The sequence below is a fragment of the Hippichthys cyanospilos genome, chromosome 10 (assembly GCF_059441005.1).
Source record: "Hippichthys cyanospilos isolate Australia breed blue-spotted pipefish chromosome 10, RoL_Hcya_1.0, whole genome shotgun sequence".
NCBI classification, from domain to species: domain Eukaryota; kingdom Metazoa; phylum Chordata; class Actinopteri; order Syngnathiformes; family Syngnathidae; genus Hippichthys; species Hippichthys cyanospilos.
Window position 1 is genome coordinate 10606064 of NC_142378.1, and position 12631 is coordinate 10618694.

Below are 12631 nucleotides of genomic sequence, written 5' to 3' on the forward strand. Positions count from 1 at the left end.
TAACAAATTTTTACAATAAGGTGTTCTACGAACAAGACTAGTCTAAACATGGAGTTCTGATTAATATTCCATTCATGGGATATCAATACAGAAAAAAAAAATCCATCCAGTTTTTTTCTGGAAAGGTTTTTCAGGCGACAGCAAGTGGTAAAATGGCTGCTATCTGAGATGCATATAAACTAAGATTTTGCTTCTGAATATATCTGCAATATGAATCAGAATAGCATGTTTAGACAATGTGGACACATTAATTTCAAGAAAAAAAACATCTGTCAATTACAAAGCATTACAAAAGCAAATGTTTGTGATTTTGGTTAAAGCTTAGTTAATTTCTTTAAAAATTCAAATGGTGAAAGAGATGCAAAAATGGTTTCAGGTCAGGCACAGAGTAGTCAGAGTGCAGGATGTGTTAAAATATATCTTCATATACTAACATCTTTTATAAAAGAAAAAAAAATCACACTTGAAATTAGTGTCAATGCTTTGGTAAAAAAAAAAACAAAAAAACAAAAAACAAACTGTGCTTATGTTTGGTTGCCCTAATATGAAATGCTCCACCACATCACATGTGTGGGGGCACAATGTAGCTCCAAATTCATCATTTTTCTGGAGACCTTGAAATGTCAAAATTGTCCTGCCATTAGCATCACATTGTGAAATAGATCTTGTCATTTTCAACACTTTAAATTGTTGACTAATGTGTAAAAATAAAACTCAGAGACTGACCAAAAGTAAGGATTTTGGAAACAAATATGAATTTCAACTAAATGTGACCTATGAGGGTTGGGCCAAGCACCAGCGATATGCGAGTACTGAGCCAAGGGCTGTGTGACTGTACATCAATGGATGTTAACGCACACAAGTTTAACCAATTACTCTAGATAAGATGTGAGTCATGTGACTGGAAACAGTATTTCAAATGCAAGCCTCATGATTCCAAAAGCATAGTTGTGAAATTAAAATGTGCCACTAATCCTTTCAAAACGTTGTTTACATTCAAGGAAGATAGTAATCCATATTTCCTAATAGGAAAATGTGACATATGTTTGACCAGAAAAATGATTGTACATAATCCTGTAATATTCAAATTCTTTGAGGAATCAGTAAATCAGGATTAGTCACACATTTGGTTTGCATCTTTCTTGCTCTCCAACTTAGCCTGCAGCCCTGGCACCTTCAAGTACAAGCAAGGAGAAGGCTTCTGCATGCCATGTCCCGTAAACAGCCGTGCCAGTGCTGGGGCAGCAAGCATTTGCTCCTGTAAAAATGGTTACTACCGCTCAGACACAGAGACACCAGACTCCTCATGCACAAGTAAGTGCCGTTTTTATTTTCATATACTTTGTATCCCTATGTTTTATCTTTTTTTCATGCCACAAGAACAGGTATATGACGGTTGATCCCGGGGTGAGTAATGGCTGGGCAGATGAATTAATTGTAAAGTCATGGTAATAAGGCCAAAACTTCCCTTGTGGATTTTGGGCCAACCGTAACTGTTATCATCACTTGGAACAGGAGGTTGTTCCCACCAGGGCACGCAGAAGGCAAACACTTCTGCTTATTTTCCCACTGTTATCTGAAATGTTATCATAGTGACCCAGCTGCCTTCAAAGAGAAGTCTATCTCTCCTCAGTTTTTTTTTTTTTTTTTTATTACTAACTAACCGTGCTTTTATTATATGCAAACATGCTCGCATAAGAGATAATAAAGTCACAGGAAACCTGGGAAGAATCTACATTTCCTGTCTGTTGCTGGTTCAGGTTGGTTAGTGGGGTGGTGGATGGGCATGATTGTCCCCCAGCACAATGAGAGATAAAGTTCTAGTAATTGGATAAGAATTGCCAATAGATTTTCTCACTCACCCGACATCCCAAATTACATACACAGATGCACACACACAGTGAGTGAAACTCAGCATGAAGTTCAAATTTGAAATATTTGTTTTTCTACTGAACTGGTGGAACAGACTCATTAAAGGGAAGAAAAATCTGTTCCAATTAATGTGTGAAAACAATACCGCAGCAAACGGGAACATTTATGGGTCACAAGATGATTGCAAATATTATTGAATGCATTTTAAATTAAAGTGTAATGAAGCAATCTGAAGTCTTATTGTTTCGTACATGACTGCACTGTCAAGAAGACAAATTTGGATACACCTGTTATGCACGGAGATTAAATTCGGACTCATTCCCAACCTTTTTTCCTCATCCCATCACGTCTTTTTGCAGCTGTTCCCTCCGCCCCACGCAATGTCATCTCCAGTGTGAACGAAACCTCGCTTGTCCTGGAATGGAGTGAACCACGGGATCTTGGTGGTCGCGATGACACCTTCTACAACGTCATCTGTAAGAAGTGTCTGCCTGAACGGGGAATGTGTTCCCGCTGCGATGACAACGTGGATATCTCACCACGCCACCTGGGTTTGACCCAGCGCAGAGTGGCAGTGCGCAACCTGCAAGCCCATACCCAATACAGCTTTGAGATTCAGGCTGTCAATGGAGTTTCCAACAAAAGCCCCTACACACCTCAGTTTTCTGCTGTGAACATCACCACTAATCAAGCTGGTAGGTATAAGAGGGAAATTTTGAGGCCCCGAGATCTTACACAATTTTTTCCGGCTAGATCATCTCAAAACAAATCATTTACACACATGCAAATGTAAAGATTGATAAATAGTATAACAAAAAATCCGGCATCTAAGTAGATACAGTTTTGATTTTCTGTGAATGTAGTATAACCATTTTTACAGCATCCATTCATCCATACGTTTTTCTAGTGGCGCTTATTTCACTAGGGTTGCAGACTCATTCAATAAAGTGCAAGTAATTAAAATGAACAGTACAATAACAAAGGACTTCAAGTAACATTTGTCGACAATTTAACCATTAAAGTATTGTGGATAGTATTGTGAGTATTGCCAAGTACTTTTTCAATCGAGAGGACCAATTAACCAAGAATGCACAAAATACCCCGTTATCTTTAACTAGCTTAAACCAAGAATGCACCAGTTTAGTACTTGTTAAGACTTGGCTAGGAAAATATCCCACAATGCTTTGCGTGCTGCTATATCAGATATACTTAACAGTCATTGCAATTACAGAGATGCATGTTAATAACAAGTTTTCATGTACAATATTAGAGCACACTGGGTCGTAGCAAATCGGGTTATAAGATACATAACTGCACATTAATGGAGCACTACACTAACATTAAACAAGTCAAACTTTATTCAACTTTAGCACAACATCCACACACGCATAATGATTATAAGGCAGACTTGATTTTTGAGGAAATTACAAGTGTTTTACATAATATGTTAATATTGCAGGGCACAATGATCATTGACACTTTGAAAGGATTTTATGGCCACTGCTGCATTGTGTGGGCATGGTGGCTCCGACCAGTTTGAAAAATTCATATCGCTAAAGAAAATAGCAGGACAAGGAAAGAACATATAGATTTCCCTGAATAGGAAATCCAAACTTGCAATTTTCAAGATATTGTATTTTATTTTTTGTCTACGAGAGATAACATGATTATACTACGTAGCTCTACTATATAGCCTTGCCAGATCTGTAGAGAACATGTGAACTTAAATAATAAAAGATGCTCCTCACAAACCCGCAGCATGCTTTGTTCAATCACAACCCCAAGTAGCAATAGGGAGTGCATTCAACATGTTGAACTCTCAATATTCTAGCAGCCAACTGTTCCTAACTCACTGCTCCACCAGCCTACAGCAACACCCGTAAGTAGGTCAATGTAATCAGTCACTCTTTTGTTTTGTTTGCGTTTGCAGAGAAGATTGCTGGATTAGTAAAGACATTTCAAAGTAGACACCAGGCATACACATTATATAGTTATATTGATTATGATAATAATGATGATGATGATGATGATTATTATTATTTGTATTATTATTATTAAAAAGATCAGTCTAGCATGGTCAATTTGGTGACAGTCTGAAGAATTGCTCTTTGTTAAGGTTTTTGCTTGGGTCTTAAGTTCAGCTTTGGATATATTTGGTCGCTTTGTTAAATTTCCTTTTTCTGTTGGCTTAGACAACATAAAGGATTATTTGTGGCCCCATCCCCCTCATCATCTTTTCTCTGTAGTCTTGTCCTTTACCCTTGAGCCTATGCGCTTCTCAAAGATGCTGTGGGAATGGCTTCTCTTCTTGGATATTGGACCCGAGGGTTCCATAGTTGCTTATGATAGGCCCTCATTGTTTTATGAGGGGTGCCTCACTATAAGGACAGAACCCAGTGTCTATTCATGGTAGCCTAGGTCAGACCAGAGTAGGAAGAGAGTAAAAAAGGGGCAAGAGTGCATCATCTGTGATTAGATTATTACCAGTGTAGACCTAAGACCTTCCCAAATGTGCATTCAACTCTAAGAACCAAAATAAATACAAGGGTGGTGATAAGCCAGGGAGGCCACCTCCATGGTTACTTCTGCATCTGCTTCTGCAGGACAGAGCTTAATCCCCTGGCAGGAGTAAGCAGGGGATCTACTCTGGAAGCATTGTCTTTTGAGAAAGAAAGAGGTGTGGCGGAGGTCTAGAATAGGGTGGCTTGGGGGGGCATAAAGACTGGGAAAAAAAGGCTTCGGGGAAGGGAAGGAGGGGAGAGAAGGAATAGAGGGATGCCTGACCTCAGACACAAGCTGGATTTGGAGTAGAAAAATGCAAAGGGCGGGGGATCAAAGAACAAAAAAACTGGGGTTTGCATCCCCTGTTTTAACAAGGATAGGGAGCCTACACAGCTTGTATGTTGGTGAGGAAAAGAAGACGGTTTAAGACAAAGGGGTGATGCTATGCTGCGATGGTGATAAAAAGTTAAGACTGAGAAACTGTAAAATGTCAAAGGAAGGTTTAAGCATTGAAAAGGGGAGATGTTAGTCTCATGGAGAGACCCTTCAAATTATGTAACAAAGGCTGACATGTAGCAGAGAGTGAGTTCGATGTACAGATCTTACCTAAATTGAGAAGAGCGACCAGAGATTGTGACCATGATCACTTAATTTGAAAAGGTCAAGCCTAAAAACTCAGCTCTTTGATATAATGTGTTTCTTTGATAATATATGAGGTATATCATAACGCCCGAATTTGGATCAATGATCCATGCAGTTTCCACTTTTGTGTGGTTTTATATTTTCCATTTCAGAATCCTCTCCCTACCTCTTTAAGTCCTCTTAAGTTTCCTGCGTAATGGTGGTGACTGGTTTTACTAGGTTCAACACTTCACTTCTCTGAGTACACAATAGCTTAAGACTTTAGTTATCCAAATAAAAGTCTGACATAATGTGTTTCGTCTTGTTCATTTTGTCTTCCGTAGCACCGTCTGCAGTACCCACAGTTCACCTGATGGCAGCCACAGCAAGTACCATGAGTTTGTCCTGGCTCCCTCCAGAAAAACCCAACGGAATCATTCTGGATTATGAGATTAAGTACCATGAGAAGGTAAGCAGAAATGTAAGTCCTCTAATTCTATCCAATTTCACTGACACTCATGGTCACCATGTCATATGTGCATTTGCAAATGAGGGAAACAATAAAATTGCTGATAAACACATGGTTGGAACAAAGCAAGTCACTATTTCCAATCTTTGTTAGCATAATCCTCCCTGAATTATTCCCCTCTTTCATTCCCTCCCCGCCTTGGTATTTTGTGTCACCATTTTGCCCTGGCTCTCTGTATGCCGCTGATTCTTCTTCTTCCTCTTTGCCTTCCATATTACCCAGAGTCTTTTTTCTCTCCATCCTTCCATTAGAAATTATATTTCAAGGGTGCACAGAACTGTGACTGGAAGTGCCACAGGGAGTAAACAAAGGCATTCAGTGTATATCTGCTGTTTGTCGTCTTGCCCTCGTCCCAATGGATTAGCAAGCCAGCTATAACATGTCTCACCATTTCTGCTTCTTACTTTTTCATTCCCTTTACTCCAGTTAACAAAGTGAAATTGGTCAACCATGCTAGGAGCAGTAGCTCATTGAAGTGGGATAAGGATTAATGAGACAAGCTAGGGATCTTATGATGTTTTTCACTAGTGTTCATCATTGGCTATGTCTCTCTGCAGGATCAGGGTGAAGCCATTGCTCATACAATGACGGCCCAACGGAGCAATGCCCGCATCGAAGGACTCAAGGCTGGTACGCCTTATGTGGTTCAAGTCCGTGCACGAACAGTGGCTGGCTATGGCCGTTATAGCAGTGCAGCTGACTTCAGTACCAACCTGCAAAGTATGTCACATTCATACACATTTCTGGGGGTATTTGGGTCTTAGCAGCTAAACCTCCATGATGCTGATAGTATACCTGGTAATGCTGAAGGTTTAAAGAATGGTAGGGCTTGATGATACTACACCAAATTTGCATCCAAAATCAATGTGCATTGGTGTAAGAGGCAAACTGTAGAAGCCTATATGTGCATAAATTGCAATTCTTTCTCCTTGACTGTCTAGCTGACGCACCAAAACTGTGGCAAGAGCAACTACCCCTCATCGTAGGATCAGCCACTGCCGTCTTCGTCTTCATTATTGCTGTTGTGGTCATCGCAATCGTCTGCCTCAGGTAGATATACATATATATATATATATATATATATATATATATATATATATATATACTTTATATGTTAAAGGAAAAACACACTCACACATAACACTGTCAATCAACATACAATATAGGATTGGATGAAAGGGTTGATGAGGCGGAGCAATTCTGAAAATCATTACAGTTTGACGAAATGGCTTTTTCAGAATTTTTGCAGAGGACGTTTTCAGTTCAACTTGAATGAACAGAGATAGCTTCAAATGTCAACTTTGTTTACATGTCTTCCGATCCATCCCAGGAGAGTCTCAGTGGATTGCTTGCCGTGTGCCACCTAAAAGGCCACTGAATACCAGACAGTCTTGTGAGTCTGTGAATAGTAAACATCTTTGATTAAAACATCCCTTCACACACTGGACATGATGGAGCTTGAGCTCCAATCTCAGCACACTGTACAGCTTTCTGCCCACAAAGAACCTAGGTGGGCCATTGTCTGCAGGGTCCTTTTTAGAGTATTCGGAGGATAAATGCTGCTCTTCACACTTTTCACAAAGTGGAACATTACATCGCTATAAACATATTTATCCTTACACAACTTTTTTGTCAAGCAGACGGTCACGTGCGCAAATATATGTGTGAAAGGTTGGCACCAACCACCGACAGGCGCCCACTCAGTTTCCTTCTCAAGCCTGTTCAGGCAGTGGCTGACAAGCGTGGGCATCGGTCACGCTACAATGAATAATAATCTCCCAGACTCCCCCTCCGCTCAACCCTCCTGCCTCTCTACTCTCCTGTGTTCACACCGTTTCATTGTGTCTCTCGCAGGGTCTCAGCTTAACTACTGCTCCGAATGCCATAAAAGAACACCGAGAAAATAATAACACAAAAAAACGCCGGGCTTCGGTGCATTCCGGAACTAGAATTAGAATTTTAAATAAGATGCAAATCACCACCGGGTATTATTGCCCTGGTTACTGGTTACACAACAAAGGAAGATGTAATTTAAAAAAAAACCTGCCCCCACGCTATGCTATCATTTTTGTTGCCACTATCCAACCTCTCTGAGTACAGATTGGGTAAAATGGAAAGTAGCTAACAGGAGAGAAATGGTTGGGGGGGGTAAAACTATAGAGTGGAATAAAAACACAGCAAGAGAGCGAAACAAATTAAACCGTTTGAGGAAAGTATAAGAAAGGCAAACCGTTTGAGTCTGTTTCTCAAAGCTGCTCATGTTGAAAGCACAGAGAATGAAGTTTCACTTGCTGTTTCAGACATGTCGTAACAGCAGACTGCTTTTGATGCAATCTGTATCAAATGTTTTCGGTGTCCAAAGCAGAGTGTGTTTATGCTATTCCAGACATCAATCGTTATCTGTATCCACAGTGTCATCATATTTTCATCTTGTTACTCCCCACATTATTAATTAATTTTATTATTTTAACAGAAAGCAAAGGAATGGTTCAGAGTCAGAATACACTGAGAAACTACAGCAATACAGTAAGTATCTTATCTGTTGCAATGTTTTTTTTCCCCCTTTGGTCACGAATAATTAAAAAAAAAATGCCATTTTATGTTTGGAGTGCACCACTATGAGGACTATTCTGTTTAATTAAGTTGTCTGGAATGCTAAATTAACTTACTGCTGTTATTTGGTACCCTTCTCTATGATACAAGCCAGGGTACCTAAAGGGAGAAACGAGGGAAACTGTTGCATTATGATTGTTTGACAAGGGATTTTTACCTCTGTTGCTGATTGCGGCAAAACCAATTGAATGATTGCACCAAGCTAAATTGACCAGCACTGCTGGGTGTCGGCATATACAACTATTGAACTGTATTTTGCAACATAGATTCACTCTCCCGTTCTTGCCACTGAATCCCCAATAGTCACTCCGGGAATGAAGGTCTACATTGACCCGTTCACCTATGAGGATCCCAATGAAGCCGTGAGGGAGTTTGCCAAAGAGATTGATGTCTCCTGCGTGAAGATCGAGGAGGTCATCGGCGCAGGTAACCCACCAAAGCTCCTGAGCTACAGGGGGAAGACTGCTAGTCACCTCCAGGCCATACCGTTAGAGGACTTCACACCAAGCGGTACTTTCACTCAATTCATCGGTATGCCCTTACCCCCTTCTCCATCTGGCCTGTCACCTCTTCAAAGTTCCTCTCTCGTCTCGTAGATTTCTCCAGCTAAATCTGATTATTAAATTAGATGTGATTTTTAGAGGCACCCTGATTTCAACGTTCTTTTTTTTTCATTTAGGCAAATGTACCACCCATTATTTAAGATGGTTGTTTCACTTGTGTTGGGAAATTTGAGTCCAGTTCTTGGATTGGTTTCACAAAGAGCTTTCATGTACAGACCCAAAACAGGGTATCAATCTGTATCAAATTCATTATAAAAGCTTCACGCTTCTTTACTGCAAAAACAATTGCATCATTTATGTCCATGCAAGCCAAAAAGGTCATTATTTACTATACACAAAGCAATTCTATTGTTTTTGCTAATTTTAAGACATTAAGTTGCAGAAAGGGCAAAAGATAAAGCACGCATAAACTATCACAAACCTTTTGTCACATGCTCTTATTCTTTTCATAATTGTAAAAAATATGAAAGATTTAAAGGAATGCAATATAATGTATAACTGACCACAGAGTTACAACTTTCATAGAAAGTGTAGATGTTTGAATTCTTTTTGGTGCGGTATTTGGAACCGGAAACAGTCGGGATACATAAATGGAAAATTATAAAGTTTTTATAGACATCCAACATAACCAGAACGTGCATCCGAAAACTCAACTCGGAAACTAGACTTGGAAATACTGGAAAAACCAGGCTCGGAAACTAGATTAGAGAATGGTAAACCAGCTTGACGTGAAGCTTTAAAGCTTGCTGAAGTTCTGACGTGTTATTAAAAGCCCAGGGTTTATGCCTGTCAGACAGCAATCCTAAATAACAAAAAGCAAACTAAACAACCATGATAACTGCATGGCACCTGCTACATCAAGGAACAAACCAGCCACAGAAGTAAATGCAGGACCCTGAATGACTTGTGATAAATGTACAAAAATGACAAAAGGTGACCATTACAGTACAGTACATGACCATAATGACAAGGGTGACTAATTAATGACCATAGACGCTGATATCGCCACAGCTGTGCTTTGAAACATTGACGACATCTGCCAAAGTGCCAAAGTCAAATTTGAAGCCAACACAAATAGTCATTGACTTTTGTGGAGCTCCTAATTATGAAACACATTTGCTGCACATATATTAAATCCATTATCTAGTCTTAATTGAATCTTTGTGAAATCATTCCAGGAGACTAGAGAGTAGGTGTGCAAGGATGGGATATATATATCTATATATATATATATATATATATATATATATATATATATATATAATATTTTTTAGTTTAACAGTCTCAAGACTCAAAGGAAACCAACAGTGAAGCTAATGGTAACTTGGTTCCACAATACTTTCAGTTTGGGCTTTCCTGTTAAATGTATTTAAACTGAGGGATTCAAATGTTAAAAACCACATACAGTCAGATGCTTGTACTTTGTCAAATGTTGTCATTTGTTCTATGAAGCATTTCCCGAGGCAAATGTGGGCTCTAATACAATTACCCTAACGTGTTTAGTTACAGGGTAGCATTGACTTATAGAACTTTAGCCACAAATTCCCCTGGAGTAAAAGGTATTTTTGAAAGGGGCAGGATATTATACCGACCCCATTGCCAAAATTGGTTGGATTCCTCTTTAGCCATTTGAGAATACATTCAGTCAAGTTTGTTTTACTTTGACATGTAATCCTTGCACATACTACTTCTTCTGAATAGTTCCTTCCTCGAAGAGCCTTCCCTGACATTTTATGTCGTGGTATAAATGGTCAACAAATTCATTTTACTCAATTTAATATATTTTATAAAATACTGCAGGATTGTACCAATTGAGATTGATTTCTCTTCCTGTATCTGAGCCAAAATAGAGGGTGTTGTGATGGCAGAAAAAGGATTTCCTACAACCACTTCTGCTACTACCATTACTACTGCTACTACTACAACCTGCTGCAGAGGCTACTACTTGAAACCCGTTGCTTCCCAGCATTTGCAGTGACAACCCCGTCTTCCATGTCCCCCTCCTCTACCTAATTCCCCTCCTCCATCCTTACATTCCTGCCTCCGTTGCCCACAACCTCCTCCACTTTGCCACTTTTTGACTCCTTTTGACACGCATTACCACCATCACGCTTGGTGTAGAATCAAAATGCAAACCATCCACCACTCCCACAACGCCGAAACTTCTATCTCCACCTATCTCCTCCTCCTGTGCATACTTCTCCAAACCTTCCAAAGTTCAGTTCCACTCACCCCTGTAAATGACGAGCTACCTAATCACTCCCCAATCCCATTTTTTCACCATCACATCATGCCATTATTTATCTTTCTGCATTAACTCACATTGTGCATCAAACGCTTTAGTTAATCCGCATATAATCGATATATGCTCCTCCATCATCACCGTCCTTTGATTATGGCCTCGAGTCCTGGCTTTCTTGTGCAATTGCCCTTGTCCCACACCTGCTGCCCTTCCCCGGTTCCTTGGTTCTAACCAGTTAATTGTCCCCTCTGCCCTCTTCTCCCCCACTTTCCTCCACTCTTCCATCATACATCTCTCCCCGCCCTTTGTCTCTCTCTCTCTCTTTTTCCATCGTTCCTCTCCTTTGCTGTTTCTTTCTGGCTGTCACCACCTGGGCCCTCGCAGGAGAGTTTGGTGAGGTATGCCGTGGTCGCCTCAAGCTGCCTGGCCGCCGTGAGATAATTGTTGCCATCAAGACTCTCAAAGTGGGCTACACTGACCGTCAGAGGCGAGACTTTCTCTCAGAGGCATCCATCATGGGCCAGTTTGACCACCCCAATATAATCCGCTTGGAAGGGGTGGTGACCAAAAGTCGACCGGTGATGATTGTAACTGAATTCATGGAAAATGGAGCTCTGGATTCATTCCTAAGGGTAAGGAAAAACCTGATACATTCAATTTCGGTTTTTGATTCATCTGCTATTTTGTTTCATTCGTGCTTCCTCTGCAAATACTTGCACTCAAATCTGCTGTTATTTATTTGATTTGTAGTGCTGATTTGAAGTCTTAGTTTATATGTATTGTGACAGAGACAAATGTTGCCAATGTTCATCGATGGCTCAGATGAATTATGTGCTAATAAGCAGTGTTCAAGTGTTCCGTATACAGGAGGCTTGTGTGATAGACATCATTCATAATTAAGTAGGAATGGGTTATTTTGCCTTCTGTGTTTGTAATAGTTATAGTATTGTGATATATCTAGTTTTATATTCTTAAACAATGATATGATATTGATATTTCATCTCAACCATTTATAGGATATCAGAATACCAAAAATAAGCAATAGCTGCAGCCTTACTGCACATTAAGAGAAACAAAGCAGCACAGTAAATGAGTCAAACTTTAGTAAACATCTTTTCGACATCCATACCTAAGGCACACCTGATTATAAGGCACGTTTTTAGATTGTATTTTATTTTTTTATTTTGTCTGTGAATGACACAGAAAAAATACAGCAACCCTTTTTCTTTCAATCCAGTTCATCTATGTTATTTTTTTTCTCTTTGCCAGCTCAATGATGGGCAATTCACAGTGATTCAGCTGGTCGGCATGCTGCGTGGCATCGCAGCAGGCATGAAGTACCTGTCAGATATGAATTACGTGCACAGAGACTTGGCTGCCCGTAACATCCTGGTCAACAGTAACCTGGTGTGCAAGGTGTCTGACTTTGGCTTATCTCGTTTCCTTGAGGATGACCCTACAGACCCTACCTACACAAGCTCACTGGTAAGCTCCTACATTGTGTGTGTATGTGTGTGTGTGTGAGAGAGAGGGTGTGCGTGTATTTGTGCTGCATCTGACATTTTTACTTAAATAATTCATGTATTAATAAATACATTTTACATCTGAGCCAAACTCACAAATGTATTCCATAAGAGTGTAGCATGTGACTTCCTCTTGGCATCACCAACATGATTTCTACTGAGGCAT

The 12631-nt window shown here is 39.9% G+C and overlaps 1 protein-coding gene across 13 annotated transcripts in view; it reads left to right on the forward strand.

Moving 5' to 3' along the window:
• Positions 1 to 12631, forward strand: part of ephb3b (eph receptor B3b) — a 60220-nt gene that overhangs the window by 39024 nt on the left and 8565 nt on the right. For 3 of the 13 annotated variants that reach the window (XM_088424933.1, XM_088424943.1, XM_088424938.1), the window contains exons 4-12: positions 1159 to 1314; positions 2232 to 2567; positions 5340 to 5476; positions 6082 to 6244; positions 6466 to 6574; positions 7998 to 8050; positions 8429 to 8668; positions 11327 to 11574; positions 12212 to 12427. In XM_088424933.1, the coding sequence (XP_088281059.1) occupies positions 1159 to 1314; positions 2232 to 2567; positions 5340 to 5476; positions 6082 to 6244; positions 6466 to 6574; positions 7998 to 8050; positions 8429 to 8668; positions 11327 to 11574; positions 12212 to 12427 (1658 nt within the window). The remainder of the gene's footprint in view (positions 1 to 1158; positions 1315 to 2231; positions 2568 to 5339; positions 5477 to 6081; positions 6245 to 6465; positions 6575 to 7997; positions 8051 to 8428; positions 8669 to 11326; positions 11575 to 12211; positions 12428 to 12631) is intronic. The other 10 variants (XM_088424940.1, XM_088424942.1, XM_088424945.1 and 7 more) reach the window with 7 other exon arrangements.